The sequence below is a fragment of the Mobula hypostoma genome, chromosome 1 (assembly GCF_963921235.1).
Source record: "Mobula hypostoma chromosome 1, sMobHyp1.1, whole genome shotgun sequence".
Classification (NCBI taxonomy): domain Eukaryota; kingdom Metazoa; phylum Chordata; class Chondrichthyes; order Myliobatiformes; family Myliobatidae; genus Mobula; species Mobula hypostoma.
The window spans coordinates 149,544,447-149,558,806 of NC_086097.1; the positions used below are offsets into that span (position 1 = coordinate 149,544,447).

At 40.0% G+C, this 14,360-nt stretch overlaps 1 protein-coding gene across 1 annotated transcript in view; it reads left to right on the plus strand.

The window, feature by feature from the left end:
* The window catches only part of tg (thyroglobulin), a 348,151-nt gene that overhangs the window by 123,701 nt on the left and 210,090 nt on the right, over positions 1–14,360 (plus strand). Inside the window, exons 25-28 of the mRNA XM_063057803.1 lie at positions 462–581; positions 3,191–3,283; positions 11,103–11,240; positions 11,856–12,035. Coding sequence (XP_062913873.1) covers positions 462–581; positions 3,191–3,283; positions 11,103–11,240; positions 11,856–12,035 — 531 coding nt within the window. The remainder of the gene's footprint in view (positions 1–461; positions 582–3,190; positions 3,284–11,102; positions 11,241–11,855; positions 12,036–14,360) is intronic.

Consider the following 14,360-nt stretch of genomic DNA (forward strand, 5'->3'; position numbering starts at 1 on the left):
ATGGCGCTCAGGGGAAAGCTATGCAGTCACAGGGAGGTTGGGCAAACCCAACATGGGCAGCATTGGGGGTCAGGATTAAACCCATAGGAGATGTGTGGCAGTGTCACCGAATCATCCACACAGGCAAGATGTTTAGGGTACATTAAATACAATAGGGATACAAGAAAGAGTGAGAAGGAAAGCTAATTAAAGGATTATCACGCTCTTCATTTTCTATGTCATGCTGATAAAATAGAAGGATGTGAGTTATTTCATAATTCTTTCCCAAGGCTATTTCAGAGCACCTAGAAGTTTTTAGGACATCCTCAAGTTCCTTTTTCTTAATGTTTCATTGCATGCTCTGTGCTTATCGGAGTCTAATTCAGGACACCAAAAGACTATTGTTGTCTTTATCTCATGCAGAATGTTTGAAATGAGCAAGTGTAACATGAAAGGAATTTTGACGTTCTATTTTCATGCAGCTTATGCATTGCTAGCAGAAAGCTTTAAGGATGCTCGGTACTCAAATGAACTGACGCCAGAATTGGAGGAAAATTTTCAGAGAACGTTTAATCGTTTCCAGCATGTCTACCTCTGGCAAGGTGAGCTTTACATCCTGTTGTTAATGTTTAATTTTACAGCTATCATTTTTTTTTCATCCATTGCCCACCTCCATTGACATCCAACATCTTTTCTATGACTCAAACAATTTCCATATCACATTGATCTGATAGAGCTCTTAAAGATAGCAGAATCAAGGGATATGGGGAGAAGACAAGAACAGGGTACTGATTGTGGATAATCAGTCATGATCACAGTGAATGGTAGAGCTGGCTCGAAGGGCCGAAAGGCCTACTCCTGCACCTATTGTCTACTGTAATGCATATTCATTAAGAGATCAGTTTGTGGCCCCCTTTTAGGATTGACAATGCTATAGTTTGGAGGTTGGTATATAAAAAAAAAACCCTCACAATTTTTTCTCAATAAAAGAACCAATCAGTTTCCCTCCACCATCACTCTCCTTCGTCTGGCAGAACTGATCCTCACCCTCAACAGTTTTGCTTTCTGATCCTCCCACTTTCTCCAGGCTTGGGGACTAGCCATGGGCACCCACATGGGTCCCAACTATGCTTGCTTTTTTCACTGGCTATGTAGAAGAGTCCATGTTCCACGACTTGCCTGGTAATAATCCCCAACTCTTCCTTTGCTACACTGATGACTGTATTGGTAATGCTTCATGCACCCATGCCATGCTCATCAATTTCATCAACTTTACCTCCAATTCTTATCCTGCCCTTAAATTCACTTGGTCCATTTCTGACACCTTCCTTCCCTTTCTTGAACTTTCTGTCTTCATTTCTGGAGACCAACTGTCAACCAACATCTTTTATAAATCTACCAGTTCCACAATTATCTTGACTATAACTCTGTCTCCTGTAAAAATATTAATCCCTTTTCTCATTTCCTTGTCTCTGCTATATATGTTCCCAGGATGCAGCCGCCTTTTGCAGGGCATCTAAGATGTTGTCCTCCTTCAAAGAACGGGGTTTCCCTTCCTCAAACAATGATGCTGCTCTCGCCCGCACATCTGTCATTTCTCAAATTGTCTTCCCTCTGCCTTAACAATGATAGAGTTCTTCTTGTCCTTGCCCATCACTCAATGAGCCTCCACATCCAACATATTCTCCGCAATTTCTGCCATCTCCAATGGAATCCTACCACCATCTTTACCTTCCCCCCCCCCTTCACTTTCCCCAGGGATTGCTCCCTCTGTGATTCCCTTTTCTATTCATTCCTCCACACTAATCTCCCTCCCAGCACTCATCCCTGCAAGCAGCCAAAGTGCTACACCTGCCCATTCACCTCCTCCCTCACATCCATTTAGGGCCCCTGGTGAAGCAACACTTCACCTGTGAATCTGCTGGGGTCATCTATTGTGTCTGATGCTCCTGATATGGCTTCCTCTACATTAGTAAGACCCATCATAAATTGGGGACCACTTTGTTGAACACCTCCACTCCAATCGCCAAATGTGGAACTCCCTGGATGCCAAACATTTTAATTCTGATTCCCATTCCTGGTCCTGTTCTGACTTGTCAGTCCATGATGACCTTTTGTACCATAATGATGCCATGCTCAAGGTGAAGGAGCAAAACCTTGTATTCCATTTGGGTACACTCCAACATGCTGAAATGAAGCTCGTTTTTTTTTCTTGGTTTTTAAAAAGAAAGTTTCCCTTCCTGCTGACTTCCTCCAACATTTTGTGTGTGTTGCTTTGGGTTTTCAGCATCTGCAGAATTTCTTGTGTACAATTACTTTGTTCAGAAACCATCCAAGTATAATTTCAGATCCTCTTCTATCAATGTCCAGCCCTTTAGGAAAATGCATGTATAATTCCTACTGTGAATCAATTTTCCGTCATATTTTGCACATGATAATGTCTCCTAAAATCATGGTATGTATTTCTAGCTTGCTGACAAAAATTGGGTCAAAAGGTTCTGACCGATGATCAGTGGGTTGAGCAGCACCTGTGGAGGAAAGGAGTTGTTGAGGTTTTCTGGTCGAAAGCTTGCACCTGGGCCAATTAGAAGATTCAACATTCATGACTGTTTATCGTCATTTTCCGGTACTCAAATGTGAAGGAAAATGAAATGATTGTTACTCTGAATCCTCTGATGCAGTATTTAAAAAAAAAAAATACTGAGCATAAAGAACGCAATAAAAATCACAATAAGCATAAATACATCAGATTCTGTTATATTCATTGACTGATTTACATATATAAAAATTATGCTAGGTACTGGAGTATCTGTACATAAGGTGACTGACAGGATATGATAAAGTAGAAGTGGTGGGGTGGGTTAATGGGTAAAGGCATTGATCAGTCTGATGGCATGGGGAAGTAAGTGTTTTTGAGTCTGGTGGTCCTGGCATGGATGCTGTGCAATCTCTTCCCTAATGGGAGTAGGACAATAACTGATGGTCTCTTAGGGAGATAGAAATTCAATTTAATTGTGCAAAGAATTAGATATCAGATATCACAAAGTGTATCAATATTACCAAAGAGTATGGGACAATAATGATAAAAGACTTGATATGCAGCATGCTTTCCTTCACAACATATCAATTGTATTTACAGCTTTGACTTTTTCTATTGGGCAGGTTTTTCTTAGGCATTTGAACTAAAATTATTGCTTCAATTGATTTTCAGATTCTGACATGAACAAGAGGCTAAATTCCACCAACTCCAAAACTAAATGTTCTGGTCAAACTCCACAAGACCAGCAGATTCCCAAACTACCAGGTATTTACAACTCATTATGCAGATTGTGGATGGCATAACTGAAGTTTTTAATACTGAGATTAATCATTTCTTATCAGGTAATGGTAGATAAATGAAATGGAATATCAATTCAACAATTAGGTCTGATAAACTGAAATTATGATTTCTGTTCCTAATATGATTGTGCAACATTCATCAAATTGACATAAATTGTCCAATCCTAGATGACCCGAGAGGCTTGCAAACACTAAATAGCATGTCAGGGTATTTCAGAGGATAGTTAAGAGTAGTCCTCCCCCATGATTCTGTATTGGCTTGCCCACAGAAAGTAATGGTGGAAGGGTGTTTTTCTGGCTGGCTGGGGGGGGGGGCGCGGTGGGGTGGGATCTGTGGCCAGTGGTATTCCTCAGGGATCAGTGTTATGGCCTCTGTTCTTTGTGATATTTACACATGACTTGGATAAAAATGGACAAGTTATTCAGTTTGCAATGACACAATAATTGATGGAGTGTGAAGAGTGGAGGGCTGAAAAAGAATAGCAGGAAATAGATCTATTACAGATATGGATATTGGAATGGCAGATTGAGTTTAATCTGAGCAAATGTAAGGTGTTGTACTTTTGGAGATCAAATGTAAGGGAAATGTATCAAGTTTTTGGTGGGACCCTTAACAACATTGATTTACGCAATGATCTTGGGATCCAAGTCCATATGCAAGGAGATGGGTTAGTACAGATTCACACGGCATACTTGCCTTCATTGGTCAGGGCATTGAAAGAATGAGCTGTGCTAGAAAAAACTAGTTAAGCCACATGTGGAGTACTGTGTGCAGATTTGGTCATCGACCTTACAGGAGGAATGTGGAGGCTTTGGGGAAAAAATGCAGAAGAGGTTCAGACCATAACAATAGGAGCAGAATTAGCAAAACCTTTTATAAGCACACTGCCCTGCTTATGCAGTATGAGCTCAAGGAGGGGTTTGCCAAATTTGTGTTACTTTCTCTAGAGGCTGAGGGGAAACCTGTTACTAGTTTATAAATTATGGGAGGCATAGATAAGGTAGATAGTCAGAATCATTTTGCAGAGTGAAAATGCTAAGGAGATTTAAAGTCAGAGGGAGAAAGTTTAAAGGAACTGTCTGGAGCAGTATTTTTACACAGAGAATGGTAAGTGTCTGGAACAGGCTGCCAGAAGTAGTGGTGGAGGCAGATATGATGATGGTGTTTAAGAAGCTGTTTGATTGACACATGAATATGCAGAGAACGGAGGGATTTAGATTCTATACATGCAGAAGAAATTTAGTTCAACTTGGCATCATGTTTGCCACAGATTTTCTGGGCTAAAATCTTGTTCCTACCCTGTACCGTTTTACATTCTGTGTTCAAAATTACAGAAACAGGCCCTTCAGCCAATTATGTCTAAGACCATCAGCGAGTACCCATCTGTGCTAATCCGATTTACTAGCACTTGGTTCACAGCCTTCTATGTGTTGGCAATTCATATACTAGCACAGATACTTTTAAAAAATGTTATTCAAGTGCTTTCCTCCATCACCCTGTGTGTTCCAGATTGCAACCACCCTCTAGATGACTCTTTTCCCCTCAGATTCCGCTGATCCTCTTATTTTTCACTTTAAGCCTGTGTCCTCTTGATTTTAGAAGTTTTCATTATGGGGAGGGGGGGAAATGGTTCACTATTACACTGTCCATGTCTCTCACATGTTGTACACCTTTGTCAATTCCCTATTCAGCTTTCTCTGTGCCAAGGAAAACCAACACAGTCTACACAGCCACTACTCGTAACTGTTTCCCAAGCAACACTCTGATAAATTTTCTCTGCCCCTCCCCAGAATAGTCACTTTCTTCCAGTGGTGGGGTGATCAAAACTGCACCTCTTACTCCAGCTATGGTCGAATCAGAGTTTTATGAAGTTTTGGAAATGCTTCTTTTCACGTTATATGTCAATGATTAGGATGACAAAATTGATGGCTTTGTGGCCAAGTTTGTGGATGATGCATAGATAGGTGGAGCGGAAGGTCATGATGAGGAAGCAGGGAGTCTGCAGAAGGACTTCAATGGATTAGGAGAATAGGCAAAGCGGCAGATGAAATGCTGTGCAGAAAAGTGTACGGTCGTGCACTTTGGAAGAAGAACAAAGGTGTAGATTGTTTTTTAAACAGGGAACAAATTCAGAAATCTGAGGTGTAAAGGAGTCCCTGTACAGGATTCCTCAAAAACTAACATGATGTTTATGTCAGTGATAAGGAAGGCAAATGCAATGTGAGCATTATTTTGAGAGGACTGGAATGTAAAAGTAAGGATGTAATGCTAAGACTTCATAGGGCATTGGTCAGACTGCTCTTGGATTATTCTGAACAATTTTGGACCACTTGTCTAAGAAAAGATGTGCTGGTATTGAAGAGGGTCCAGTGGAAGTTCACAGGAATGATCCTGGGAATGAAGAGCTTTAATGTATAAGAAGTTTGGATGGTTCTGGGCCTGTACTCACTGGAGTTTAGAAGAATACTCAGGATCTCATTGAAACATATTGAAAGGCCCAGACAGTAGATGTGGAGAGGATTTTCCTGTATTGGGAGAGCTTAGGACCAAAGGGCACGGCCTCAGAATAGAAGGAAGACCCTTTAGAAGAAGGCTGAGGAGGAATTTCTTGAGCTCGAAGTTGGTGAATCTGTGAAATTCATTGCCATGGATGGCTGTGGAGGCCGAGTCATTGGGTATAATTAAAATGGAGATTGGTAGCTTGATTAGTAAGGAAGAAGACAGGAGAGTGGGATTGAGGGATAATAAATCAGCCACAATGGAATGGCAGAGCAGACTCGATGGGCCAAATGGCCTAATTACGCTCCTATGTCTTAGTCTTATGGCATTGAATTCCTTTTACCATTGCCTCATCCAACCTATCAGTGAATTAATATTGTTCTGTAACCTAGTGTTATCCTCACTATCAACAACATGGTCATTTTTTTGTCTTCTGCATTTACTAATCATACCTCCCGTGTTCATATCTAAATCATTCATGTATAAGACAAATGATAAGAGCCATGGCTTGGCACCTGTATCTTGGTACACAACTGGTCCCAGGCTTCCAGTCACGAAAACAGCACTGTACTTCCATCTCCTCTTACCAAGTCAAATATTCATTGGATTCACTTTGCCAACTTAACTTGGGTCCTTTGGACTGTGATCTTGTCCAAGGAAAATAAGGTTCCAGGGATACTTAATTTTTTACAGTTTTTTTGCATAATTCTCTGATTCATAAATTGTGCAAGTGATTTTTCTTTTAACGAGCACATCCCAACAATGGTGGACAAAACATCATTAATTTGAATTTGCTTTGACGAGGCCTTTACTTTTTCTCCTTAGTCTCCTGGTGAGGGAGCACTTGGGCTGTACTAGGTTCCTCTTTACATCTTAAATATTTGGTATAGAGAAGGTGTTTTGTATAAAGCAATTGGTTATCTGACCATCCAAGCAATCATTGTCCTCCCATTACATTCTGGCCTGGAAATTGCTCTTTATAGGTGCACTTAGATGCATATACACTCACTGGCCACTTTATTAGGTACAGGTGGTATCTAATAAAGTGGCCACTGGTATATATTCATGGTCTACTGAAGCTGCAGCCCATTCACTTCAAGGTTTGACATGTTATGCATTCAGGGATGCTCTTCTGCACACCACTGTTGTGGTTATCTGAGTTACTGTCACTTTCCTGTCAGCTTCAAACAGTCTGGCCATTCTCCCCTGCCCTCTTCATTAATGAGACAGTTTTATCCTCAGTACTGCCACTCTCTGGATTTTTTTTTGCTTTTGGCTCCATTCTCTGAAAAATGTGGAGATGGTTGTGTATGAAAATCCCAGGAGTTCACCTGCTTCTGAGATATTCAAACCTACCTGTCAGACACCATAAGACATAGCCCATTGAGTCTGCTCTGCTGATCCTATTCTTTCCCTCATCAACCCCATTCCCCAGTCTTCTCCCTGTAACCTTTGATGTCGTGTGAATTCAAGAACCTATCAATCTCTGCCTTACATACATCCAATGACCTGGCCTCCACAGCTCCTGTGGTAATAAATTCCACGAATTCACCATCCTCTGGCTGAAGAAATTTCTCTGCATCTCTGTTTTAAACAGACATCCCTCTATCCTGACACTGTGCACACTTGTCCTAGACTCTCCCACCATGGGAAACATTCTTTCCACACATACTCTGTCTAGGCCTTTCAACAATTGAAAGGTTTCAGTGAGATCCCCCTCATCCTTCTAGATTCTAGTGAGTACAGACCCAGAGCTATGAAACATTCCTCGTATGTTAACTCTTTCATTCCTGGAATGATCCTTGTGAACCTCCTCTGAACCCTCTCTAATGCCAGCACATCTTTTCTTAGATGAGGAGCCCAGAACTGTTCACAGAACTCAAGGTGAGGCCTCACCAGTGCCTTACAAAGCCTCAACATCACATCTCTGCTCTTGTATTCCAGACCTCTTGAAATGGATGTTAACATTGCATTTGCCATCCTCACCACAGACTCTATTAGCAAGCTAACCTTTAGGGTGTTCTGCACAAGGACTCCCACGTCCCTTTGCAGCTCAGATTTTTGGATTTTTCTCCCCATTTAGAAAATTGTCTACACCTTTATTTCTTCTACCAAAGTATATGACCATGCATTTTACAACATTGTATTTGATTTGCCACTTTCTTGCCCATTCTCCTAACCTGTTTAAGTCCTTTGCAGCCTAACTGTTTCTGCAACACTACCTGCCTCTCCACCAATCTTCACATCCTCTGCAAAATTAGCAACAAAGCCATCTATTCCATTATCTAAGTCATTGATATACAACATAAAAAGAAGCAGTCCTAACACCTGCAGAACACCACTAGCCACTGACAGCCAACCAGAACAGGATCCTTTTATTCCACTCACTGAGTCTTACCAATCAACCAATGCTCTCATTATATCAGTAACATTACTGTAATACCATGGGACCTTAACTTGGTAAGCAGCCTCACGTGTGGCACCTTGTCAAAGGCCTTCTGAAAGTCCAAATATACAACATCCACAGCATTCCCTTTATCTATCCTTCTTTTAATCTCAAAGAATTCCAACAGGCTCATCAGGCAAGCTTTTCCCATAAGGAAACCATGCTGACTTTGTCCTATCTTGTCCTGTGTCACCAAGTATCCATAACCTCATCCTTAACAATTGACTCCAATATTTTCCCAAACACTGAGTCAAGGCTGAGTGGTCTATAATTTCCTTCCTGCTGCCTTCCTCCTTTCTTAGAGTGGAGTGACATTTACTAGTTTTCCTGTCCTCTGGCACCATGACAGAGTCAAATGATTTATTGAAGATCATTACTAAAGCCTCCACAATCTCTACCGCTACCTCTTTCAAAACCATAGGGTGCAGTTCATCCAGGTGACTTATGTACCCTTAAGTCTTTTAGCTTTTTGAGCATAATAGTAGCCTCATAATAGTAGCCACACTCACTTCTCTTCTCTTGCACCCTTCAACATCTGGCACACTGCTAGTATCTTCCACAGTGAAGACTGATGCAAAATGCTCTTTTAGTTCACCTGCAATCTCCTTGATCCCATTATTATTTCTCCAGCCTCATTATATCCACTCTCATCTCTATTATTTTTTATGTACTTGAAAAAGCTTTTACTATACACTTTGAGCAACACTCATAAAAATGCTGGTGAACACAGCAGGCCAGGCAGCATCTATAGGAAGAGGTATAATCGACGTTTCGGGCCGAGACCCTTCATCAGGACTAACTGAAAGAAGAGATAGTAAGAGATTTGAGAGAGGGAGGGGGAGATCTGAAATGATAGGAGAAGACAGGAAGGGGAGGGATGGAGCTAAGAGCTGGAAAGTTGATTAGCAAAAGGGATATGAGGGGATCATGGGATGGGAGGCGTAGTGAGAAAGAAGTGGGGGGGAGCCCAAAGAATGGGCAAGGAGTATAGTGAGAGGGACAGAGGGAGAAAAAGGAGAGAGAGAGAGAGAAAAAAAAGGGGGAAATAAATAAATAAATAAATAACCGATGGGGTACGAAGGGGAGGTAGGGCATTAATGAAAGTTAGAGAAGTCAATGTTCGTTCACCAGCATTTTTGTGTGTTGCTTGAAATTCCAGCATCTGCAGATTTCCTCGTGTTTGCCACTACACACTTTTATATTGCTTGCTAACTTGATTTCATATTTCATCTTTTCCCTCCTAATGATTCTTCAAGTTGCTCTCTGCGGGTTTTTAAAAGCTTCCCAATCCTCTGTCTTACCATTAATTTTTGTCTTGTTGTATGCCCTCTTTTGCTTTTACATTAGCTTTGATTTCCATTGTCAGTCACAGTTGTACTATTTTGCCATTTGAGTATTTCTTTGTTTTTGGAATACATCTATCCTGCACCTTCCTCATTTTTCCCAGAATCTCAGACCATTGCTGCTTTGCTGTCATCCCTGCCAGCAGCTCCTTCCAATTTACTTTAGCCAACTTCTCTCTCATAATACTGTGCTTTCCTTTACTTCACTGAAATACTGCTACATCAGACTTGACTTTCTCTCTATCAAATTTCAAGTTGAACTCAATCATATTGTTATCACTGCCTCCTGAGAGTTCTTTTATCTTAAGCTCCCTAATCTCTTCCAGTTCATTACATAAAGCCTAGTCTATTATAGCTGGTCCCCTAGTAGGCTCAATGACAAACTGCTCTAAAACGCCATCTCATAGACATTCAATAAACTCTCTCTCTTGAGATCCATTACCAACCTGTTTTTTCCCAATTGACCTGCATGTTGAAATCTCCCATGACTATCATAACTTTTCCCTTTTGATATGCCATTTCTATTTCCTGTTGAAATCTGTGGTCCACATTCCAGCTTGTGCTGGGAGGCCTGTATATATCTTCCATTTTAGCCTTGCAGTTGTTTAACTCAACCAACAAGGATTCAACACCTTCTGATTCAATGTCACATCTTTCTACTGATTTGATGCCATTTTTAACCAGCAGAGCCACACCATCCCCTCTGCCTACCTTCCTATCCCACTGATACAATGTGTAACCTTGGATATTCAGTTCCCAACTACAACCATCATTTAGCCACGATTCAATGGCTGTGACATCAACAATCATTCCCCAGTCAGTCACTTAGATCAGATTTCTTCCCCAATCTAATGTTTGGTCTGAACAACAACCAACCTCTTGACCCTGTCTGCATGCTTTTGTATATTGAATTGCTGTCACATGATTGGCTGATTAGATATTAGCATTAACAAGCAGGTGTACTGGTGTATTTTAAAAAAAATTGGCCACTGAGTATAATGGGATATCATAATGATACATGGATTCATAGAATTTGATCCAACATCCCAATTTTAAGTGTTGTCATATCCACATTTGTCTCTTCTGTGACATGCACCAGCCAATGGATTTTTTTTTGCTTATTAACATTATTTATATCCCTTACAAATGTGTGAACTTTGAATCTTGTGACTGCAAATGTTTGATATTAAAGGTTTAGGAAAGGAATTAATCTTTTTCTTTTGAATCAATTAATATCTCCACTGGAATAGTAAATAAATAAACCCCAGCATTTATGAGATTGTGAGGAAGCATAGAAATGGGCTCCAGAGAGATTTTAGAGACCCCGAAAATATAGTTGTCCTTAGATCTAGTTCTGGCTTTGAATTTGTTTTATTTACAGTAATGAATCTGTTTATGATTATGAAAAAGATGGGTCATTCCTAATTTATGAGTGCTTTTGTTAATCGGTTTATGGGCCAGTGCAGATTTCAAACTTGTGTTCTGTGTTGATTAGAAACCACCAAAGAATTTTTCTCACGGGTGGACTCAAAGCTTGTCCAAGTAGATCAGAAGAAGTCTGTGCCAAACCAACATTTCCAGCTTTTCAAGCATCAGTTTCCAACTGCACAGGCTGAGCTGTGGTGCCTAGAGCGTAAGTAACCCTGTTTAATTAATTCCATTGTCTCTGTGTCTTTATTCAAAGCTGAAACATTGTTGTAAAACTGGCAATGATAAAGGAAGAACTTTAAAAATACTTCCATTTATATAACATTTTTTCCCATAATTTTCTGTTATCCTGAAGCATTTTTTATAGCAGTGAAGTTTCTTTGAAGTACAATCACTATTTTCACTTGATCAATAAACAACCAGTTTGAATACAGGCAAGATCACATGAATAATGCTGAAACAACGTCCAGATAATTAGGGGCAACATACAAAGTGCTCAAGGAACTCAACAGGTCAGCCAGCATCGATGTAGAGAAATAAAACAGTATCTCTTGTGTACACTAATAATTAGATTTGTTTCCTTGATATTGGTTTGGGAATAACTATTGTCCAGAACACAAGGAAAACTACTCAGTTCTAGGACTCAAAGGTCAATGTGCTCCACAATTGAAAGTGACACTAGATGGAGTAATGTAACATGACTCAAGGTTGCTCTTCCTTGAGCTAGGTTGTGAGGTGCTCTTTTGAGTGTCTAAGGTGGTGGAATTCGGTAAACGAGTTAGTTTATTTATGACAGAGCTGCCGCCTTTTTGTTTTCCAGGCTGCACAGAAGAGAACTTCTGCAAAGTGATTTCCTTTCAGGACAGTGGTGCCTTGCATTATGAGTGTACACTTTACCCAGATACACAGCTTTGCCAACCCAGTTCTGATCCTGAATCATCTGCAGTGAACTGTAGCCTTGCCCTGCCTGAGGAACCACAAGCATTATATAGAAAGAAAGGTGAGTAGTTCAGTTCTAGGCAAAGATGACAGCACTTTTACAGAGAAAGTCCTAGAAATGATCATTAAAAGGGTAGTCCAGACATAGACATGTGACAGCTTATGTTGTTAGAGTAAGGGAAAATATCTACAAAACTGTGTTGTCTACTTAAGACAAAGGGCAGAAACTATTGTCAGCATCCATGACTAGATAGTTAAAGAAAAATGAAATGAAGAGATACTCAAGCTGATAGGATTTAGAAAACTGGTTGCCTGAAGATAAATATCAACACAGTCTCATTGACCCAAAAGACCTGTTTACAGGTTGAAATTGTATGGAATCAGTTTATAATTCTATGTTATTGTTTGTAATTATATGTAATTCTGTTTAATTTCTGCTTAATTCCATTTATGCTAACTTGGCTGCGCTCATCTCAGCTGGCTGGTGCAGTGCAATTGTTAATCTGTCCTTGGGCTAAGAAGATGTGGGACAGCCAATTAAATTAGTGAAAGTTCTCTCACTTAGCTATTTTCCAGTGACTCTTGCTGGATGATACTGTGTCTGAATATGACATGACAGAGTAAAAGCTACGCTGTGCTTCCATAACCCGGACTGCAATTAGAAAAGATATAGCAGGTATATTGTGATATAGCCACGTACTTCCATCTCTCCTCTTCCCTGAAATTTCGACTTCACCAGTCTCTGAGTTGGGGCTTGTCGAGTCAGGGTCAAGATGCTGTTTCAGATTAAAATACTTCCAGTAATTCCCAGCTGCACTGCGGTAAAAATCACAAACAGTACTGCAGGAATACTCTATCACTCATGTCACTGGAAAGATTCGCCGACAATCACTGGTAGCTGAGTACACTTCAGCCCAGAGACATTGATCATTTGCCCAAAAGGAAATGTATTGAACAAGAGCTTAGGTGTATGTTTATTTTTATTTGAGAAATGCCCTTCCTTTGGACTTTCACAATGCTTTGTCAATTTTGACTATTGCTGCTGAATAATTCTCATTTCAAATTCTCTTTCCTCAGTATAAACAGCTGTACACAGATACTTTGCATGTGATAGATGTGATCCATTTCTTCTATGGGAAAACGTGCTAAATTCTTATAACTTATTGTCAGAAGAGTTTCTGTCGCCTTTTCCACTTATGTTTCTCACTACGTGGGGAAAAGAAATACCTGCTAATTTGTATTTTGATTAATTTTGTTCTAATGGCCTTTTGCGTCCCATTCTCTATTGAGAATAATGTCATCAACAGCTCTGTTGAAGCTGTCTTTTTATTTCAGAGGAAAGAATACTATTTTTTTTAAAAGCTATTAATTAAAAACAGTTTAAAGGACTAAACCATCAAAAAGATATAAAAGTCAAGTTGATTTTCCTTTTGGAATGAAGTAATAGCTCATTGGTGCTTTACAAAATGTTAATAGTCAAATCAAATAAAGAACATATAAATTAATTAGTCATGTTCTTGCTGAAGAAGGTTGAAAAAGGTTCATTGTTTTCTGGGTCTAATTAAATAATATGATGTAAACATACTGTACAGCTATGAAGCAGTAGAACTGATGGATATGAACTGCACCCGGAGTAGAGGAGTGTACAGGATAAGGAGGTGTTCGGAGGTTGCTATGGAAACAATAGTTCATTCATTGAGCGGCAGTGTCATGAAGTAGTCTGCTGGGAGTGTTGGATACATTATACTTATCATTAGAGATGTGGTGTGATGTAACTATAAACATGACATTATACTTTTTGTGGTCAGGACTTTCCAATTTTGGGGACATTTCTCATGTTGTTTCCCCCCTCAGTGTAAATTGATTACCATAATAGCAATATATTATTATTACATTGTATGGTATGGAAGGCAGACCTGATATACTTTAGTCTAGCAGTTCCTCTGCTATAAAGGTACACAGAAAGAAAGGGCATTTATATATTATTCTAAGCAGCACCAAATTCTGTGCTCTGAAAATTAGGCATGGGTAAGAAACAATATGGGACAAAGGTGGTAAAAAGTGTTTGATTTTCTAATGGATTAAGAGAACTGTTCAGCATCTGTAACGCACAGACCTTTGCTGCTTTCCATTTACTCTTGTGATATTATGAACAATCAGCTGATTCCTAGCCGCACAAAATGCTGGAAGAATCTTCCAGAGATGCAGCCTGACCTGTTGAGTTCCTCCAGCATTTTGTGTGTGTTGCTCTGGATTTCCAGCATCTGCAGGATCTCTTGTGTTTGATTCCTGACCAACCTACTTCCCACCACAACTGTGGATTGCAGACCACATCCTAGGATCAGAAAGGCAGAGTGTTGGCATTGAAGATGTTAAGCTGGGCAGA